This window comes from Serinus canaria, chromosome 1, assembly GCF_022539315.1.
Source record: "Serinus canaria isolate serCan28SL12 chromosome 1, serCan2020, whole genome shotgun sequence".
In the NCBI taxonomy this organism is placed as follows: domain Eukaryota; kingdom Metazoa; phylum Chordata; class Aves; order Passeriformes; family Fringillidae; genus Serinus; species Serinus canaria.
The window spans coordinates 83,003,905-83,026,664 of NC_066313.1; the positions used below are offsets into that span (position 1 = coordinate 83,003,905).

Genomic DNA, 22,760 nt, shown 5'->3' on the forward strand with positions numbered 1-22,760 from the left:
CACACCTAGTAGAAAAAAATTAATTATTCTCTTATTATGTGTTTTTTTTAAATCTCGGCATTTATTCACTACATCTGTTCACTTGTGATTTTAGACTAAATCTTTCAATCTAAATTCTCTTCTGTATTTCTTGTCTATCCATCATGACCCATAACTGTATCTTTCTCCAGAAAGCGCTGAGCGTAAACCACAGAGCAAGAGACTAGCATTTTCCAGGGTTCCAGTCCTTGCTGGTAAGACCTACTCTACCACGAGGGAATAGGAAAATCCACGGAGGCGAACGTGCGTTACAGCACACCGCTGCCAGGGCGTGTGCGGAGGTGGCGGTGCCGAACGCTTTCCATCGGAAACCTCATTTTTCTGGTTCCCACCTGCGGGGCTGTCCCAGGCACCATGGCCGCTACCAACAGCGCCGGTGTACCAGACAGACGTGAAGAGCCGGCAGATGTTGTGCTCTAGCACGAGGATGGGTATCAACGTGGCACACGGATTCGGGCAGAAACTGGAGTGTTTCGCCGTGAGTCAGCTGGTAAAAACTCCCACCAGCTGCTGCTGGGGCACCCTGGATAAAGGCCAGCGCGCAGCGCCGACGCTTCAGCGGGAATTTTCTCTTTCCCCGCTAGAACCTCTTTCCCCGTCCCACACGCAACTCTAAGTCAAAAGCCGCCGCTGAAGTGTGCTCCGGGTGTGTGCGGCGGGCAGGGCCGGCGCTCGGGGCAGGCTGTGTGCGGAAGGGCCGTTCCCGTTTCCCGCTACCCCGGCCCTGCCCGCGCCCGGCCGCGGGACGGCGGCCCCCGCATCCCCTGCGCCCGGGACGGGAGAGGCCCGCGGGAGGAGGGCTCGGCTCCCCGCCTGCCCACGTCCCCTCCCCGGCCAGGAGGAGGAGGAGAAAGCGAGAGAGGTCCCGACAGAGCGGCTAGGAGCGGGTTCGAGAGAGCCCTCCTCCCCCCGCCCGCCCCCGGAGGGGAAGAGGAAAGGAGAGCCGTGGCGGGCGGCGGAGGATGATAACTTAGGGCCGTGCCTGCCCGTGGGAGCTGCCCGCCCTGCCCGGGTAGGACACTGGGGCGGCAGCGATGTCCCAGGGCACGGCGGGAGGAGAGGGAGCGCCCCAGGTGCTGCCGGAGGGAAAGGAGAGGCAGAGGAAGAGGAGGAGGAGGAGGAAGAAGAAGGAGAGTAAGACGCGGCTGGTGCGCTCCAGCCTGCTATTACCTGAGGCCGAGCCGGAGAAGTCCAAGGGGACGGTCCTGGCCTGCAACCGGCTCAAGACCACCAAGTACACGGCATTGTCCTTCCTGCCCAAGAACCTCTTCGAGCAGTTCCACCGCCTGGCCAACGTCTACTTTGTGTTCATCGCCCTCCTCAACTTCGTGCCAGCCGTCAATGCCTTCCAGCCGGAGCTGGCCTTGGCCCCCGTGCTCTTCATCTTGGCTGTCACCGCCATCAAGGACCTCTGGGAGGATTACAGCCGCTACCGCTCCGACAAGGAGATCAACCACATGGAGTGCCTGGTGTACAGCAGGTGAGGCAGGGCGGGTGAGGGCACGGCACGGCAGCGCCCTGGCGGCCGACAGCGCTGGGGTCCCGCCTGGCTCTCAGAGGACGCAGGGCACCGAGCAGGTCCATTGTGGAAGGCTTTCGTTTCCACTTTAAGTGCAAAGAAACTTCCAGTTCTCATGGAAGTGGTGTCTCCCAACTCTTAGCTGAGAACTGCGGGAGTTCATACAGTACCTACAGGTGAAAGTGAATCCACTCTGACCTTTGGGGTCTGGCAGTAAATCGCTTTATGCAAACGCTTCCCAGTGTGTGCAGTAAATTACACTCGTGTATAGTTTCAGGCATTAATTTCATTATAATAACACGAGAACTCATGCAGTCTGCTATTAAATCTTCAATGAGTGAAGGAAGGATAGAGGCCAGAGGCTTCTGAATTTCAGTTAGGTGTGTGAGATTTCATGACACGAAATTAGTGAACCCAGACTTTGCCTTTCTAAAGAATGAGCCAGTCTTTCCATTGAACATTTACTTTTAAGCGAATGTTTTTAATAAATCATCTCAAGTGTCATCATTCCCTGTGACTGCTATTTCCCAGTGCTCGTGATGGAGCATTAGGTCATTTATGTCTCTCAGAATTAGTTTTTCTAATGATCTGGGCAATGCATTTAGAGCACTGCCTTACTGTTTGTAAATCAGACTGAAATTACTTTTGCATCAACATTTATGTTCTTAGAATCCAGCTTTACAAAATTTTTGGTTTGCTTTCCTCCAAGTGCCAGTCATCTCCTAGTAGTGTAAGGCTAAGGTATCCTGGGGAATAAGAGAAGAATATATTTTCTGAGAAAGCAGATTCAGTTTCATTTCTGATGCTTCTAAGTCTAAAAGAAATTAAACACGTGCCAAGAAACTTACACTCGGATTCCACAGACTGTCTGGGAGGGTCTTCTGGGCTGACGTAAGCATGAGACAGAGAGCAGCTCTCCTATTGCAGGAAAGGCATGAGAAAAAAAATACACTGAAAAAGAACTCGGAAAAGGCTGCATTTCCAACATCAGCAGACTCAGCTTGTTGTTTCACAGGTGGTATCACATAAGAAATCTCACCCAGGGATCTTCCTCCACCAGTAGATATGCGTGCATGAGAACATAAGTAAAATGGCCTTATTTCTGTAAACAAAACCAAAATCAACCCAGTCAAGTCACACACGTAGTTACTGCTAACTTGTGCCTGTGCCTAGTGCCTTGCTTGTCTGTAGAACTCTTAACACTTCTGATGTTGAGGAAGATTGATTGCAGAAGGTCTTGGAAGGGGCTATTCATGCAGAAAGTAAAGCAGTGATAATAAGGATGGTTAATCTAACCTTTTCCAAACAAAATCAGCTTAGAAATAAGCTCTTGTGTCTCCTAGGTTGAAAAGCACTAAGTGTCCAGTGCAGAAGATGTTTAAAATATTAACAAATACCAGTACTGGGATATTAATTCTGGAATGTTTTCCCCCAGCAATTTTCCAATCCCTCTCTGCTGCCAAAAAGTAGACGTGACTATGAGAAAAGGTGTACCTTTGATGTTAGTATCACTGTGAGTCCCAGCTAAGTGCACTACCCTTTGTCATGCTTGTGCTTTTACAGAGTAAGTCAGAATTGCTCCTTTTACTGCAGAGTTCAGATTGCTGCTGAGCGACACTTACACAGATTAATTTGGGAGTGGTTTTCCTTTGCATTGGCATCAAAGGCCCATGTCAGCTAAATCCCTGTGGGGCAGAAAACATGGAAGTGTGAGAGCTCTGTTACCTATTCAGACACAGCTTTCTGGCTGGATGCAGACCTGAAGGGTGTGTGCTTACAGCCTGCAACAGAAGCGTGGTCCCCAGCTCACCTATTTTCACCTTCCAGCAGTCCCTAGGGAAGGCTTCCCTCCCACCATTAAAAAATACAATCAAAACATGTGGTTAAAGTAATTTGCTCACATGTTTTTAATCTGCCCACTTTTTGTTCTTTTGTAGCTTTTTATAAACTCCACCAAGTCACCTTTTTAAACACCCTCCAGCTCCGTGAGCGAGATGAGACTAGAAACTTGCTACTTCTGCAGATAAGAGCTAAGATTCTTGCAAACTCGTGTGACAGGGTACCAAGATTGAGAGATTTGTATCAAGGTCATTGAAGTTGCTGGGCGTGAGTTCAGAAAAGCTGTTTTCTTAGAGAGGTGTTATGCCAGGAGAAACACAAGGGATTGATCCTGACTTTTACTTTGTTTCCTTAGTCTCTTTGTTTCTGTAAAAATGTTGACTCGTGTCACATAAGGAAGTAATAAATGACAGCTTTCTCTTCAGATGGATTTGATGCTGATCTCTTATCAGTTTTACTACCTTTCGAGCAAACCAGACTGTCTCTCCCTCCCCCTAATTGCCACTTCCTTGCGGTAGGGGCACACTTTGATGCAAATGCTGTCCTCGATAGAAATGCTGCTGTAGGTTGATGAACACTGCTGCAGTCCTGTGTTGCCCTAGCACTGTCAGGGAGTAGTAACTCTGGCTGGTCAGTCGTTCATAGCTTGGAAAGCACCCTTCTGCAAGATGGGATGTGTCTGAGTTCCAGGACTCTGTGCTGTGATGGGCTCCCTTTCCTGCCAGCCTTCCATACAGCTGCTACAGCCACCTCACATACAGACTGCAGCATTCAAACACTGCAGCAAAATAACTTTGAATTATAAGTCAGCAAATGGAGACAGGGACTTTTGCTTCAGTAGTAGAGAAAAGCCCTCTGTTTCATGTTCCATGTTGTTTAGTCACCAAGTAAAGATTCAGGTTGGATACTGTGTGTTCTGCCATGTATCCTTTTTATGTATAATCCATACATGCTTTCCTGGCTGCTGAAATACCTGTCCTCTGTTAGATACAGGCAGCATTAAGTGATGCAAAAGCTGCAGGACAGAGAGAATGCAGGGCAAGGCAGAGCCTAGGGTAGCTCATCAGGAAGAGGTTGTACACAACTTCGGTGCTCTGGCACAGCCTGCACAGGCAGATCATGTCAAGATCTGGTCTGGGGGAAAATACTGTTCTCTGCTCTGCTGATTGCTTGACAGCTGGCCTTCTTCCTCCTGCCTGCCCAGTGGACTCAGATGACCCGTTCTCATACAGCCACTCGGAATCAATGACTCCGTGGCTCAGAGTTGGCAACACTTATGAGACAACAAAACAGCAAAGGATGATGCAACCTAAAGTAAGAAGTTGAAGAGCAATGCAACTTGTTTTGACAGAAAGAAGACAGTTTTCATTTAGGAATCCTGGATATTGTGGAGAGTGGAAAATACCTCAGAAGATTATTGCTTTCTAGGGTCAGAGGGAAAAGGAAAAGACCTGATTCTTTGAATAGATTGGAAGAAGCTATTGAGTTTGAATTGGCAGCTTATGTCGAGGAGTGAAACACAGGAGCATTGCAGACTTGTGTTACTCTGTGATGGACTTTGCAGGTCTGTCTATAAGAGCAGGAAGAGTTTTGAGGAAGACTTTTTAGCCAAGAGGAGCTAATAGGGCCTCTCTCCAGAGGCCTTTAGGGCACCTCTCTCATTTGGCGATGCAGAGGAAATGAGGCACTTACTTTAGGAGGATGGCTTCACAGGTCACCTAGAATTTCAATTCTGTACAGGTGCTTAAGCTAGGAATGCTGGATGACAGCCAAAACTCTTAGTTGATTTAAATGGATGGAAGTTACAAAAGCATTAGAGCCTAGCCTGCAAAAAATTGTTTTTGCAAACCTGTGATTACCTTAGTCTCCTCTCTTTGTTCCTCTTCCTCATTTCTATCACCCATGGATTGAGGTTGAAGACTGGAGATTACAAATTTGCAATCCTAAGAGTAAAATCTGTGTTACTGCCTTGGACTTGGGAGGATGGAAGGGTGATGTTTTTCTTGGCAGTTATGTCCTCCAGTGCTCACTGGCTCCATTGGAGTTGTGGATGGCTCATGTAAATGTCTGCTGTTAAATATTTGATAGAACTGAATTTGTCACTGGGGCAGAAGCTTTGATTTCAGTGTGCTGTTACAAAATATGGTATATGTTTACATGACATGTAAATAGAAGATGAATAGTGATAACTACAATCATGACAAATAATGGCACTTGTCCATCACAGAATTACACTTTATTGCTGTCTCAGGGCTGTGCTGGTGAAATAATCTCTGCTAACATTTTTCTAGGAGCCATATGTTCAAAACCAAAGGGCTTTGCTTTTTAAATCTATTCTTTAACTCTTGCTGTGTCCATTGAAGAGTACTGCTAAAGAGTGTAATAGCTCTACATACTGATCAGAGAGTGATAACTGCTTCTTGTGTCAACCTGTGACTTAGAAAATCCATGAAAAATTGCAATTAATGACTGGATACTTGTCACCCCTGAGGTGTGGAAAAAGTTTAATGGGGCATTCAGACAGCTATCAAAGCAGGCTGTTTTACATTAAATGTTAATTTCTTTCTGCAAAACTGAAGAGAGTTTGATGTGGGCAACATTTCCAATAATTTCAAAAATATAGTCCCTTCTTCCCTTTGCCAACCCACCCGTGAAACTGATTTCAGCCTTGGAGGAAAAAGATACAGTAGTATTACCAAATCCTCACGAAGGCACAGTAGATCCCACTCATGGCCTCAAAAATAGCCAGATGATGACTTGCTTGCAAGCACTTCACTCTTAGGTGCCTTATTTTGTTGGCAACACCAGTCAAATTAGGTTGTATCCTACCATAGTCAGGAGCAGCTTCTTGTCCCAAAGCGTGCTGGCAGTTAAGACATTTCTCAGTAGAAGAAACAAGCTTGTCTCCCTTCCAGAACACACATGTCACTAGATGTGATTCAAAAGGAAACTACCTGTGATTACTCAGTTTCCTTTGTGAGTGAATTTGATGCACAAAGAGCTGAAAGCAGGAAGTAGTGGCCTGAATCTGTTGAAGTCAGTGTTCCTGCCTTGAGTTTCAGAAAGATGCATCTCTGTTCATCTTACTGTGTCTTTGTGTTCACTTCAGTTTGAGCCAGGATGGCAGTGAATAAACTCAGTGGGCGATGTAGTAGAGGCTCCTCTGTTAGACTGATAGGGAGCAGTTTTATTCTGCAGTAGAATTTATCCAAGTAGCAAGGGGTGTCTGTGCTAATCTTCTGAGATGTAGCCAGATGGAATGCACAGGAGAACCCATCTCTCTGTCCAACTGTATGTATGCAGTTTATTTGCTGTTCAGTGTAGGGTAAATTTTCTAAGTGCCTGAGCTTCTTTATTGAAAAAGAAAAATGCTTGACTCTTGTTGCTAAGCTCTTTCATTTGTATTGGATGTCATGAGAGCTGTTGTAGGCTGTTTCACATGCCTCTGGCTGACTGCCAAAGAAGATGCTGTTAATCTCTGCTGAAAGACCTGGTGATGTCCCCAAATAAATTTTTGTTGTTACACGCTGCCCCTCTGGAGAGACACCATAATCTCTTGTGCTAAGCAGACCACAGCCCAGAATTATAGGTAGCCACCTTGTGTGCAGATCTCCTTGCTGTTGTGTGTCTTTATTAACTTAAGACCATGATTATTGTTAGAGGTGGCCAAAGAATAACAGCTTTATTTGATTCTGTCAGGGTGCATTTCCAAAGAAAATACACAAGAGAAAAGAATTGCATGTACTGTTAAACTTTGCCTGGTACTGTGATTCCACCCTCCATGTGTCACGTAGTCAGGAGAACTGAAAACGAGAATTGAAACCCTTGACAGCCATGCAAAAATCAATATTTATGGAACTGCTTACTAGCTAGCATAGCATAACTTAGCCAGGACATTCCTCTCACAATCAGATCAGTCCTCCACAAGTTGTAATTAGAGAAAGAAAGGTCCCTGTCACTGGGCAGGACCTTTACAGGTACCTGCTCCAGGCTTATACAACCCTTATGGATGGGCAAGTTGCTTACCTTGACTCAGCACCAGAAGTCCAAGTGCCACATCTCCCTGCTATGTAATCCAGCATGCTTCCAATTTGTGGGGTAGTTACTCTATGCAAGAGCAGTCCCAGAGGTACCTCTCCTGTTTCCCTGCAGCTCCAGGCCTTTTGGGAATGTGGTGCTTTTGTGTATGGACACAGTAAGGTCAATGCAACTGAGAAGCCAAGTGCACAGCTTCAGGATTACATCCAGCTTGCAGGATTTATGCTGTGCAGGCTTGTTTTTAGCAATTGCATATATTGAAAGCAATTAAGTTCATGAAAAGCAGAACAATTTCTTTCACTTCACATAGTTGTGGAGGTGAACCAGCTTCCATGGCTTACCTTCAGCCTTAGTGTTCTTACTTTGGGAGTTGCCATTAATGTGGCTGTGGTAGCAGCCAGTCATGTTTGCACCCAGAGGAGATCCACAGCAGAAACTTGATTTGTGCCCACCAGCACTGCCTCACTTTGTCTTGCCAGAATGTGGAAGCAAGACAGAGTCTCTGTGGAATGGATCAGGCAGACTGCATTTCAGGGAATGGCATAAAGTGAGGAGCCTGCTAAAAACAAGGACAGTTGCCTCTCATGGGTAAATCTGGTAGTTATGGGCAGCAGCTTCCTCTGTTGCACGTCAAGCACAGAGTTGACTCACTGCCAAAATTCAGCCACAATGAAAGCATACTTGTGAAAGATGCTAGCTTATATCTTCTCCTAAGCAGGTGCTGGTGGTGGTGTGCAGGGGAGAAGAAATGCAAAGGAGGAGCTTGAATAGCCCCAACATTGAGATCAACTGAGAAAATGTACATTTCCAAATATGTCTTTGATTCTGAAAAATCAGATAAAGCAAACCTCAGATTTAGATGGAAATTACCTGCGTGTTTCTGAGCAAATTGGTTTAATCTTTGCTTTCTGTACAGGAAGTGGGAGTGAGGGGGCTTCAAAGTAAGAGCTTACAGTGCCTGTCAGATGTGAGCTGAGAGGAACATCTTTCTCTTTTTTACTATTTCAAGGATACAGATACATAGCCTGTCCATGACAGGCTAGCCACCCAGCTAATAGGGTGTTCTGTCCTGTGGGCTGCTGGGGATAATCTACCCCTTTGGAGCTGTCAAACTACCATCTAGCTCTTTGCTCCAACAGGAGCAATATTTTAACTCTGTTTCAGAACAGTTGCAGGGAACATCTCTGCCATGGTTAGCCCACATCCTTCAGGCCACACTGGTTGAAGGACAATCCTGAACTGGCAAGGCACGTGTTTTTGAGGGTAGGAAACATCTCCCATCTCCAGTGCTATTTTGTCTGACCACAATTTCTCAAGAGTGACAAGTAGGCCAGTCTTCAGTTCAGTGGCCAACATTTGCATCATGCCCAGTCATTTTATAAACCCAGACTTTGCTGGAGATTTATTTTAATAGGCATGGAGGTGACTTGTTTTGTTTTTATGTTGTGGTTGTCTGGAAATAGTGACCTACTTCAAGGAAGAGTTTAACTCCTTGAGTGATAACTGACTTCAGTTCTTACATGTTTGTGCTGCCACATCAACACTGAGTGTGTGAGCACTACTGCAGAATATTTGGTATTTCTGTATTTTCCATGGAGGTTTTAGTTCTGACTTTTTGAATAAAAAGAGAAAGTCCACTATGAAGTGACAGCTTTTGTAAGCAGAGGTCTTTTATCTTTGTGTATTATCTTATGCTTCCTGGGCTTTTTCTGGGTCCCACAGCCATATACCTATATCCTCAGCTCCTGTCTGTTCACCTTCCCACCTTCCAGTATCAACCTGAATACGCCTGTTTGGGTCACGTTAGCTGATTTTGTGCATTCACTAGCAAGTCACTGGGAAAAAGTTGTTGTGAAATCTCCAAAAATACTGATGCTAACACAGGAAGGTCAGAACAGCAGTCACCTTAATACATCTCTGAGTATGTTCTCAATACATAGACATGGAATAAGATGCCTCAGAAAATTTGCCAGTGAACAAATTTTGAAATTTTAGCAGGCAGATTAGCAGCTGAACCCTTAGAGATGCAGAAAGTTCATTAATTGTGTTAGAAAGATGTAACCTGTTTTGGGTGAAAGCAGATTATAAGAAATCAAGTATAATCCTCCTAAGTTTGATCCCACAGTTGTAGTGCATTATTTTTTAATTGACCTACGCTTGCATTTGGAGTTTTGGATGATTCTGGTATTTCCTTTTTCTCCTTTTTTAGGATTCTCATTGTCAGCTTCTCCTTGCTATACTTCCCTCTGCTGTATAACTGCAGAGCTGTGAAGCTAAAGCCTGATCTTACACCCTTTACCAGAATAAAGGCATATATTGGTTTTATCTGCATGTTTGAGAGCATGTGGATCTTCTTCCTTCACAGTCCTACGTTCCAGTTTTATCAGAGAAGCATGGACTGATGTACCTATTTCCCAAGAGAGCCACTGATTTGCATCTTGACTCTTCTGCAAATGCCAGTAGTTGCTTCCCCTGTAAACAGCAGTGAGCCAATGATTGTAGCGCCCTTGCAAGAAGCCCTCTTAAGTGCAAGTTAGGTTCTCTCTGACCTGACAAGGGCCTTTCCTAAAGGAATTTGTATTATTCTTTCTGGAACATGAGGTGAGATTCATTTCACGTGTCTTTAGCTAAAAGGTACATGTCCAGTCTGACCATATCATCTATGCTTGTGCCAAAATCTGTGGAGAGCATTGAATGGTTTCAGGATGGAAGGGGAAATCTTTCTAGCCTTTTTGAGACACTTACCTTAGGAAAGTTTGAATCAAGAGGTTCTTACCACTCTCCAGTGGTGATACAGGTGAAGCTAACTAGATGGTCACGTGAGATGAATCCCATTAGTAAACTTAGAGGGGATAGATTTTACTTTCTCTCAATTAACACTCCATATGATTTTTTGGGTGTAGAGGAGTAAGTAGCTTATCCTGCTCAATATACTTAATGATTTATTTAAGAACTATTATTTGAGAGTCATAGATATGAGTAAGTTCACCTGTCAGGTGAAGGGACTAACCAAATATCCACTGTTTCATCTCCTGCCACCTTCTGCCTTCAGCAATAGCCATTAACTTACTGTTCATACCCGTGAAATGTATCACACTGTTGAGAAACAATATAAGATTAGATGTTGGCAATGAATAATTTTCTTCTTTGAATGACTGATTATATCTGCACTTCTGCAATGTTTGGAATTTTCTAGACTGTCCTCATAATGTAGGGAATCTTGGTATTTTGGGGATCTTATTTGTTCTTTAATTTCTAAAATTCAGAGGGCTGTTGTGTGTTTGACATAATCATGGACGCTACTAGAATGAAAGTGGGGCTTCATCGTCAGATGTCTCGTAAATATCAGATAAGGCTTCTGGGTTTTGCCCAGTGGGTTCAGGTGTTCAGACTTGCAGGTGGTATTGCTAGGTGATCAGGGATTGAATCAGAGGGATCCATGGCAAAATTATTATCCTAATTTTGAGTACTGCTGACTTACCTGTGATTATCAATTTCTATGCTGGAATTTCAGGGTCCATCAATATAGGAGCACAGACTCTTGCAGATATACCATAGAGCCATGAAAGAGGTGCAGTGGCATAAGACATCATGCCATCTTCAGAGTCCTGAAATCTGTTCATCTAATTGCAGCATTTTACACTCTGCTCTTCCTGATCCTTTTAGGCTTAAATATCCTGAATCCTATCAGGTTTTTCTGACATATATCCCTCATTTATCTTCAGTGTAGTTCCCTGCGTGTCTGCTTTTTTGTGGATCCTGGCTGTGTGGAAGCTCTTCTTGCTGTCAGATCCTGTGGGAGCTTTCTTAAATTCAGACTCAACAGAAAAGGTGTACCACAGCTGAGCCAGCCATCAGTCTAGCAGTACTGATGTTCAGTCTGCTACAATCAGGTTCCAGGAGTCCAATTTAAAGTCTGTAATAGACTTTTATGGACTGAACAATCCACAACATATCTTCAGTTTGAGGAATACCACAGTGGACTGATATCTGCCAGCTCATGCCACAAAAGTGTGTGTGAGACCAGTAAGAGCCATCTGCAAAGAATATTGCAGTGCAGGACACCCAGACTGAGAGTGTATCTCTGCATGTAGAGCTAATGAAGCTAGCACTGAAATGTAATCTACGTCGAAAACCCAACAACCAGTGGATTTTTTTTATTTGCAAAGTGTTTGGTTATTAATGTGGTTTTTATTTTATTGGGGTTTTTTTGTGTATGTGTATTTGTTTTTTTCTTCCAGTTAATAAAAAGTAGAAATTATCATTTAATACCTCAGTTTCAAAACTGTTGAAGAATCAGTCTGATCTTTACCAATTTCACTAAAGATAAAACTAATGAGAAAATTTATGTCCAAAATACTTATTTCCTTTTAAACAGCAGTACTGAAGAAGAATCTGGAATGATTAATAGTGTTTTTGAAGCACATACAGTCTTTAAGTTTTAAAGCCTTTGCTCTACATTTAAGTGTAAGATTTCCCTAAAATTCCCTATGGTTGTTCTAAGTTCAATCCTCCTTGGAATGCAGGGAGCAGAAAAGGGGGAGAGTTCCTGAGTTTATTTTCAATGGCATTTGGTTTGGCTCGGAGGATTTTTATAATGCTAATTTGGTCTTTCCATATTAATTCATGTTCTTCCTCTGCTGCTCCTAAATTGGAAAGTTTCCATTTTGCATCTGGCAGTCTTGTCCTTAGTTGTTTAACCTTTATGCTTTATCACTAGAAATAGCTGTTTTGTGCATGGAATTCAGCCTCTTAGTCATAATAACATTCCCTTCAGCTCTCCTATCTGGCAACTTCTAGAGAGGTTTTCAAGTTTGGGTGGTTTTTTTTTTTTTTTTTTTGTTTTGGTTTAGTTTTTTAACCACTATTTGCATTTGCAGAAAGCATGCCTGAGTTGACGGTGCTGCACCCTAGCAAAAAGTTTCAAGCAAGAAAACTACAAGGCATACTCTTTACCACTGGTAGGAAGTATAGAAAGACAACCAAATGTAGAAACAGAAGTGGTCAAGACCTGTGATCCTTTGTCCCTGGTAGTTGAGCAGTGTACAAATTAGATGCCAACCTGATTGGTGAGCACGTGGGAGCACAGTTTTTATTCTTCCAGTTACTGAGCATACATCCCCTATGCCCAAGACATCTTTGGGATATGTCCTCACTGATGTCTAACTCCTTTCTGACCTGCATTTGTAACTCATGAGCTCCAGTTAGATTCCACAGCAGATATTCCACTGAGAGCATAGACAATATGAAAACACAGTCTGTGCAGGAGAGGTTCCCAGTCAGTGTTTTCTGTAACTTTTATTACTGTGCTGTAATTACTTTACACCTGTACATGGTTAATGGGAGCCCTAAGGTGATGTGCAATATGCACCAGGTATTTAGAAACCTTAGTCTCTGCATCTCTTCGCCCAAGTCTAACTCAAATAAGAGGCAAAACCCAGAAGAGGTTTGTCAAGTTCTTTTAAGTGTGACTTCTTACACAGCTGGTTACAAGTGCCAGTTCTTAAAACTGTCAGCTGTGAAAGGTGTGTTTATGCAGCACACATTGAGCACGAATCACGGCTGTCCCAGCTGGTGTATCTCAACACCCTCAGAGCCCCATGCAGAGGTGCTTGCTGCTCTGGAAGCAATTTGGGTCATTACTGCTGTCCTGTCTCTTAGCAGGGTTTCTCAGCTCAAACACGGCCAAATTCACATGACTAACATTTTCTGTGTCTGGATGGGGCACAGCTGGTGGGGACAACCCTGCATCCTCCTCTGATTTATTGTCCTTAGACTGATAAAACCCAGTAAAAAAAAATGTTCAGTAAATGCATATACAAATTACATGACTCTGCTTAGTTTGGGGGGGTTATTTCAATTTAACTGTGACCAAATGGATAGCAAACCATGTATCTGGCAGTTAATGCAGCACTATTTCCTTAATAACTTTGGATCAGAAAGTAAATTTCATGAAATAAAATCCTGTCAAACAGTCCTTTTCTTTTTAAGACACGCACAGATAATCAGTGTGATTTGCTACATCAGCACATACCAAATTACCAGGAGACTGATGATTCAGGGTTGAAAAGCAAATGAAACAAGCTGGCCATAAGCTTAAGATATTCAAGTGAAGCAGATGTAAGCAAGTGCTACTGCAAGTTGTTATCCTTATATCATATTTCTGCCATCTTAATTCATTTTTACTGAGAACATAAGTGGAAAAGCTGCTGTTGAATTCTTAGGAACACAGCACAACATTCTTAGGAGTTTTATGAAGCTTCAAAAAAGTCGCCTTTCATGTCACAGCAGCGTAGGCAGCTCATGTTCCAGAGTAATGTTATCCCTGCAAGAAGTCTGCAGGAGAACTCTATTTGAGCCATGAGTTTTCACCTGCCTTTCAGAAATAAGACACTGTTTGCAAGTCAGACCTTCCTTATGATTTACAGGATCACCTCCCATGGCCTTAAACATCACTGGTTTTCACACTTGACGTCTGTGTGCATCTTTCTCTATTATAGTAGGGGCAGTCCCTGGTGATTTGTGTGGGGAACTCAGAGGCACATTCATTCCACCCTGCAGGTCTGCATAGGTGCTGCAGCAGGCTGCTGTGTTGGTGTAGGCACAGCCCTGCACAGAATGCCTCTGATGAGCACCTCTGAGCTGCTCAGTAAGCATTGACAGCCGGCGTGAGACACGGAACGCCTTGGCACAGTCACACTGCTTGGAGAGGAAAGCTTGCTGTACAGCCCTTTCAAAAGTCTCCAACTGGAGTTTCAGGATTATTTTGCACCTCAGAAGACTCTCTGAGTCTGGTTTGCATACACCAATCAAGTAGAAATATTGAGGTTGCAATGTTTACAGCTGTATATAGCACCGTGAAATCAACAGTCCTTGGACTGAGAAAGTATTAAAAAATATAGTTGGGAGTTTAATAAGTCTTTAAATGGATATAAGTGTAGTCATAGTTTTTTCTCTGTAAGTAAGCAGAGGGTGTTTTTTAAACATCAGTAGGGTGCTTTACAACAGGGTAGGTACGAGAGAAAATGGCCAAGGTGACAGTTAGCTGTCTTGTCAAGAGAAAGTGTGGCTTCCCACATAGCAAGTTAGCAGTTTGTATGCTGGGACAGCTGTCTTTTTGCATAGCTGCACTGTATCAAGAAATCTCTGAGCAAAAGACAGCAAACAGCCACTTTTGGGGAGCCATGATAAAATAGCAGAGGTAGGTCTTTTTTCCATAGGCCTTAGTGTCCAGAAACTGATGGCCAAAATAACCAGTGTTTTCATGGTATTGAAGATAGGAAACACACAACAGCCAAGAAATTGGAAATCCACTATTTTTGTCATATCCTGGGATTATTCTTTGGCCAGCTCAAACATTTGGTCCTGGTTTTACATTTCCAAGAGAGGCACTTTACTTCTCAAGTTGTGTTTTGAACTCTCTTGGCACAGAGAGGGCTGATGGTTGACAAAGAGATCAGTCTGCAAGGGTGGTACGGGCAGTCCTTAATTCAGCCTGCTAGAAGGAAGAACAGAGCCAAACTTCATGCATCAGTAGCAGTGAGTCTGTCTCCTGTTTCAAGTTATTAAAATAACACTTCAGTGGTTTTTTAAAAGGCATTTTCCTAAATGCTCTCTAATGCCCATAATAACTTTAGATGCTGGGAAGTAAATATTTTTTTGCTACCGGTAGGTTTGTTTTGTGTTGTTTTGTTTTCCCACCACTTGGCAAGCACTGGTATTTGGGGGGTTTTGTATTCTGTTTTGGTTGTTCTTCTACAATATTTTGGATGAACTAGAAATTAGCTTTGCTACCAACACCTTGCAGATACACACGCAGAAAGTACTTTAACTTGCCAAAACAAGTTATTTTTTGCATCAGAATTCTTGAGTTTATTTTCTGTTTACATGTTTTCACAAACAGAATGCTACTTCCCAGCTGCTGTGGGAAGAACAAGACATTGTATCTGCAAGATTGAAAAACCAGTGGCTTTTTAGTTAGTACTATAGAGATCAGCTATGGAAGTTGAAGAAATATATGCAAAATTTGATTATTACAAGGCCCCTTAAGACTGATGTAAAGATAAACTAAAAGCTAAGGAAAAAACAAATGTGGTTCCAGTCTCTAATATCAGTAAAATTAATTTTTAGTGCTTTATATCTGGGTCTTGAAATGAGCCCTGGGAGTAAACTAGGGCTCTAAGGTTTTGATTTACATCCAACCCTTGATTTCTTTTTTGATGGACACTTTTCTATATCATGACAAATTAATTTCACCTCACAAGCACAATAACTCTCCTTGCAGCAAGGTGGGAGCATCACCTGTATGCAAAAATCAGCAGTCCCAAGGCAAGTTATATCTGCCCTCCAAGTCAGAGCTTCAAGGGGATCAGTGAATGAAGATGTGCTTACTGTGTCCTTCCTGTTCACCCAGAACACTTTTAAGTAACCCATTTGAGCAAGAAACATGTTCCCTCCTGCCCCTTTTTTCCTTTTCTTGTTTGGTCTAGTGTCTTGCTGAATTGCTGAAAGGATTTGGCAGTCATTTTTGGAAAGAGGACAGTGTTGAATCTTAAAGACACTTACAGGGAGTCACCAGGTCTCCTCTTGGTCTTTAAAAGGCAAGTTGCAGGACCCTTCCTGTGTGTCAAAGTCATAGTCCTCAAAGTGGGAAAACCATGATTTATTTCATAGAGTTTTTGCAGTTTGAGGCAGGGCTTTTAAAAGAAGTCTTTATTGTGATTTGATTCCCCTTAAAACTGAATGAGAGTTCACAGTTTTGATTTTCTCAATTCAGCAATATTCAAATCTGCTATCTTATGCGAAAATATCTGGTTTGTTGTTTTTTTTTTCCCTTGGATTTTTGGGTTGTGATTTGATTTCACAACCGTTTCAAATGGAGTAGCAAATAGGTAATGGGAAAATTACAGTTTCAGTTACAAAGAAATCTGTATCTACCATCTGTAAGGGCCAGATGAGTATCAACACTACTGTGGTAAATGGATTATCATTATTGTACTTCTCCCACAATCCTTAGGGAAACTCTGAAATTAAAAAACAGTTAAAAGGGCATTGTCAGGCACCCCAGAAAAAAAAGGTGGGCATTTAGTTAAGACAAAGCAAAACATTTGGAGGTGCCATGTGCAGAAATAAGCACTTCAGAAATGCCTCTTTACTGAAGAAATGTTACTGCACAATAACAGTTGCCAGCTGGTAGAGATGGAACACTTTGGAAGTGGAGGTGCAATTCAGAATAAAAACGTATGTACAGTAACAAATTACAGGCAGAAAGAGAGAATATTTGAAGTTCTCCATCATGTTCCTTAGCTACAAATAATCCTGTGAAATATTTGTTCCAAAGGTCAAATAAAAAAAGACTTCAAAGCAAAAAGGGTAATACTGAAACTGTCTCTAGAATGTTTTTTCTGAAAATATTTCAGGAGTGGAGAAACTTTTCTCATGCAATAGTCTTACAGGTTTTAACTCTAGGTAATGAGGAGTTCTGCAAACACACAGGCATGAGGGTCCACCATGAGCCTGAAAACAAGGGGGAGGGGTTTTGGAAAACTTGTTTGAAGAAGGTGCTGATCAGTGAGGGAAATGCTAAGCCAAATTCAGTGTTCACTTACCTTCCCTAGGGTTGGACTATGCAACAGTTTTAAACTCCAAGATTAGATTGGATATTAAAAAGAGATCCTTAAGGGGGGAGCGTCACTGGAACAGAAGCTGTGGGTGCCCCATCCCTGGAAGTGTTCAAGGCCAGGTTCGCTGGGGCTTTAAGCAACCTGGTTCAGTTGAAGGCATCCCTGCCCACAGCTGAGAGCTTGGACTAGCTTGTCTTTGAAGAGCCTTTCTAGTCTAAACCATTCTCTAATTATATGCAGCAAAATAAATGACTTGGATATCTGCTCAGAGGGAAAGCTGGGATTCTCAGAAAGGGTGAGATTAAGGCATAAATTAGCCTCTGTATCCACCAGCCAAACTTTGTTTATACTGTTGAAGTTACTTGGTGTTCTCTGAAACCACCTAGATCAACCTGAGATTTCTCTTGCAAGTCTTAAGCCATTTGGATATTAGGCATCCAGTCCCTCTAAACTTGTAGTCCTTCACACTGTTCTGGACAAAAAGATGGGCATCTCCAGAGAGCTGTTGGTCCTGTCCATCTTCTGCTAAGAAGAATCCCCCACCAAAGGTATCCTCCCCTCTCTTGCCATCTGATATGGAGACATCTAAGCAAATAGGACAGATGAGCTCCCTCACATCTGGACAGCTTAAGTAGGGGGAATGAAAACCTTGTGTCACCAGGGGGGTAGATGTGGATGTGCATAAAGGTGGTCTTAACAGGATAGTATTTTACCTTTATACTGATGATTAGAATATTGAATCATACTAACAGACCCGTGCCCTTCTTTTGTAAATATCAAACTTTGTTACCAGTTTTAACCTTAATATTAGCAAGTTTTAGGCCTAATTAGTGCTGTTCTGTCACTTTATTGAAGCTGGGTTGTACAGGTCTTCTCAAGTAGCTGCGAGGATCACTAAGATGCTTTGTAGTACTAAATCCTGTGCTCCATTATAGGCCAAATTTTGTCGAAACTCTTGTATTTTTGTTAGCGTACCTGGTGTTTTTCTAGCAGTTGTCATGCTTCATTTTTCACTGGAGAGACCTGACTTTTCCTATCAAGTGTGATTGACGCTAGCAAACTGAGCAGCAAGTCCAGACCCAGCCTGCATCAGCATGGTGCCAAGGGAGCCCTCAATGTCAGTCTCGTGTTACTAGTGGATGGAGCCTTTCTTCCTGTGTACCTCTGCCACCATTCTCATTGAAGAAACAGAGGCTTTCAAAAGCTGTGAGCATATCTGTGTCCTGCCACTCCTGCAGAGTGGCTTTGGACTGTAGCAGTGCAGGTATAGAAGTACTGGAATGCTGGGGCTCAGCAGTGTAAGAGTCTGTTCCTTTCTCAGCTCTGACAGTCGGCCTGTGTGCTCTTGGACGTCTCCTGAAATGCACCCAGCAGTAATTTTCCACCTGCATCTACACAAACCCCAGGAGATGCGGGAGGCATTACACACAGGTTCCGTGAAAGATAAAAACAAGCTTGTTATCAGCAGGCTTGAAGTGCTGGATCTGTACTTCATGAGAAAAATGCTTGCGTGTAAAAAAGAGAACTCACAAAAACCTCTGCTATCACTTATGCCAAGTATGAGAGTAAATTTCCTGCTGTCATGCATTTGGGACTGCAACTGCTTCCAGTTTGGGGGCTGAACACTGTGAAGACTATGAGACAGTCGCCTTATTTGATCCTATCCAGTTCAGCTAGTTTGATTCATCTCAGTTAAGTTGCTGCCCCAGCACCCTTTTGTGCAATTTTGGAACACTGCAAATATAACAAGTGAATAGAATCTAATTTTGTGCATTCTACTGGAAAAAAAAAACCTGTATGCAATCATTTCTGTTATCACACCTACTACTGCCATGCCATTGTTTATTTCTAGATAGGGCAGTGTTGAGCAAAAGAGGTTTTTGGTGTTTCTTCGGGTGAGAAGCTCTAAGTTTATTCTATAAATACAACCTAAGCTGACTTGCACATATTCTTTAAGGAGGGCTGTGTGGCATGCCTCAAATAGGAGGATCTTTACTCAACAGGTAAGGGTGATGAGTTAAGCCTCTTTACTCCAGAGAGTACTTAAATGCTTTCTGTTGAGGAAAAAAAAAAAAAAGCCTAACAAATAAACAGAAAATGGAAGTGTTCCATCTATCTGTAGAAGGTTTGTTTTCACACTGTGCTTCAATCTCATTACAACTTTTGAGGAGTAGTATTGGTAGTCAGACATTCCTTGGATGGGAAGTGATTAGAGTGCAAATTGCTGTAGAAAAGCACTATTTCCAGTAATAACACAGCAGGTGTTTTGAAAGAAAGCTGCTTTAACCTTTCAGATTGCAGAGGCATCCCAGTAATTCTAAGAATCACAATCAACAAATGCCTAATTTCACTACTTTTTGCCTAATTAAGAGGGAAAATAGTGTAAGGAACCTGAATTTTAAAGACATTCTCCTACAAATTAGCAGTTTCCTATTTCTGATCTGTCACTAGAAATAAAGTCATTTACATATGGTTTCAAGACCTCCATGCTGGAGCATAGCATGTTGCATTGATGGGCACACCAGGTACAAAAACTTATGTTTTATCAAAGTCAAAAAAAATAGAAAGGCAGTACACCATGGAAAACAGATTACAGTTAGTGATATCAAGATAACTGTCGTCTGATAATTATGTTGTCTTCCAGACATGGGATGCAACTTTTTAAAAAGATTTCTGCATCATTTACTGTTTTGATGTGGAAAATTTTGTCTTAAAGATTACAACTGAATGCAGAACCTTTTGAAGTTATCCTGGTGGTACAATAAAAAACTTGCACATTGTTTTCTGTCTGAACTTTGTTTAGATTTGGGTCTTAACCAGTGCACCTTGTTCTTTCTTTGCCTCATCACTTCCCTCGGAAAGCTCTGGGCTGAATAGCTCTTAACAAGTTTTGATTAGGTCAGTTCTTGTTCTTAATTAAATAATTGAATTGACCCATGGTGTAGAAACTTGGCATTATCTCCTTTATGCACAAGGTCAAGGTGTAGTTAGGTTTTCCTCCTACACAACCGCATATTATCTGTTGAGATTACAAAGCAAAGTTCTTCACTTAACTGTTAATTGATTTTTGACAACTCAAATTATGAATAATACCAAAAGATTCTAGAGACTTGCCTGCTTGGACTGAATAGCACAAGTCTCAGTATTCCTAATGGATGCAGGATTAGTTTCCTCTTTTTGCATTGTAAAATCGTAAGCATCAGGAGAAATGCAAACAGTTAAAGTAAATTATTCTCTTTGTCATATTTTAAGACCATAGATTACACATTACTTTGCACATTCTGTTTTTCACTACTATATTTTGTCTAATAGCCAGTCATCTATTAATGTAGGGGAAAATTTGCAGTGTCAGACATTGTGCAAGATATTCTGAGCACATTCCCACCCATCCTAGCGTAGGGGTTAGTTCAGAGACTTTTGCTTGACAGAAGTCTGAATGCAGCAGAGATCTGCTCCAAAGCACACAGAAATCACAGCGAAAAACCTTGGTGACATCAGTGAGTTTGGGATAAAGCACTGGAATTTCCTGAAAGGAAAATAAATGGCAAATATTTCTAATTGTAAGTAATTTTAAAGCAGACCACTTTGTTCTCAAAATCACTTTTAAGGAGCTGCTAGAGACCAATAACATGTATAATTTGATTAGTTTGATGTCTAGGATATTTTTTTTCCTGCTTACTCTTTTTAGTTGATGGAAAAAAAAATTATCTGACAAGCTTACTCCTGATTGATCACAGATAAATTAAAGAGCTTTGATGTGGCCAGCAAAGCATACTTACTGATCTAATAACAAATACAAATGTTTTTGGAAAAAAAGCTCTTGGGCGTATTCTGAAATTACATGTTTGTTTTTCTCCCCTCTTTTGAATAATAAAAAAAAAATCAGACCTTTTTTTTTTTTTTTTTTTTAGGAATGTTTCCTCAAGCTGATTGTTCTGCTTCAGCTATGCACACAGTCTATAGCAGAAGGGGTAAACAAGTACAGCTTTGTACTTGTTCCAGAACAAGAAAACCTGCGTTCAAAACTGTTTTCATAAAAGCCACTGAGAACCTAACCTGTCTTAGGTTGCTCTTGCTTGGCTTTTTTTTCATGTAAGGCTTTCTGATGCCAGGCTTATTTGCTCTTATAATTCCCAGTTTTAAGAAAGAATATATAGAGATTAGTAAATTCTCTTGTTTTGTTGTTCCTAAAATTCAAGGGAAGGTGATCAAATTTACATTCCTCAGGTTTTTGTTAGGTTTTTTCTGTAGAGGGAGGAGCTGTGAGTTGCAGCAATGCCTGATGATAAATTCCTGTGTGCTCTTTTAGCTGAGCATTTTAAAATTGCTGGTGCTCAGCATATCAGAAAATAAGGTACTGGAAAGACATGGGTGTCAGTGGCTTACTGAGCTCAGTAAGGACAGAAAGTTGCCTGCCAGTAGAAGCCCAGGGCTATCTAGGGTTCCCTGTAATGTCAGGGTCTTCATTTTCAGAAACTGTTACTGTGTGGCTGAGATGACATGTCATGTGGCTCATGGCACCCTGTCCATGCTACCTGTCAAACAACCTCCTTCAGGTGTGCACCACACTCTGCCTTAGAGTGCCTGTGCACCCACTGCCCTCCTGTACCATCTCCCAGTCTCAGAAATCCCATTCTTTCCATCCTTAGTTTTTTTCATGGACACTTCTGTACTTGCTTTTATCCAAGGATTTACCCCCTTGTGGTTAAACACCCATTCTCTTCCTCTCAAACTTACTCTGATGGGAGCAATGGAGCAACTCACTTGGCTTTGTTTTCTTCCCCAAGAAAACCAAACATAGTGGAGAAGAACTGTTTCTTTGGTTTACTTTTAGATAATTTTAAAAGTCAAAATGAAACCAGAAGCTTTCTAATGAACACAGAAGGATCACTAAAAAACTTGAAGTCATTCTTCACTCTGGATGAAGGCCAGGTTCATTCAAGGCCAGGTTGGATGTGGCCCTGAGCAACCTGATTTAATGAGTGGCATCCCTGCCCATGTCAGGGGGCTTGGAACAAGATGATCTTTCCTCAGTCAAGGTTCCTTCCAATTCCAATCATTCTGTGTTTCTATGAGGGACTAAAATCATTAGGAAACAGCAATTTGAAACAAAAAATTATTGCAAACCAGAAAAGCATCCAACTTGTGAAAATGACAATTTGTCTGCCATCAGGCATCTTTAAGATTCAGAGTGGACTGTGAAATAGCCTTCTCTTGAATTTTTCATTCTAAGGTAATCACTGCTTTTCTTCTCTAATAATTTCATACCTCTCCTCTGGACTCTCTGATGCTAATTTTTTGCTGACCTCCTTTGTCCCCCTACTCTCTGGGCCCTGTGTATATACAGCAGGCCCTTGTATCCTCAAAATATTGCTTCTCTACCTTGTCTTTGACACAACAGCTTTTGGAGCACTGGGCTTTGGGAGGGGAAGGCCTCTCTAATATTCAATTTGTAGTAAATTGCCAGCTGGTTTTGAAAACGCAAATTCCTGCTTTCCTGTGTTTAAGTTCCATTTAGAAAATTTTGGGTTTAATTTGATTCAGTTGTCATTTTTGTTGGGGAAATAACTTATCTGTGTGCTGAATGAACAGTGGCTGGTTTTATTGAAAACTAGAAGCCCAAGTGGGTTTTTTGTTATTTTGGTGTTCCTTTTTTTAAATACCCTGAAGCTATCTAGTTAATTTCTGTTGTGGCTGACTCC

General features: G+C 42.1%; 1 protein-coding gene across 2 annotated transcripts in view; it reads left to right on the plus strand.

Annotated features, from left to right (window-relative positions):
- The first annotated feature begins 831 nt into the window (after positions 1-831).
- The window catches only part of ATP10A (ATPase phospholipid transporting 10A (putative)), a 108,199-nt gene continuing 86,270 nt past the window's right edge, over positions 832-22,760 (plus strand). Inside the window, exon 1 of one of the 2 annotated variants that reach the window (XM_050975478.1) lies at positions 832-1,519. In XM_050975478.1, the coding sequence (XP_050831435.1) occupies positions 1,074-1,519 (446 nt within the window). In that variant the 5' untranslated portion in view covers positions 832-1,073. The remainder of the gene's footprint in view (positions 1,520-22,760) is intronic. The other variant, XM_030234832.2, reaches the window with a different exon arrangement.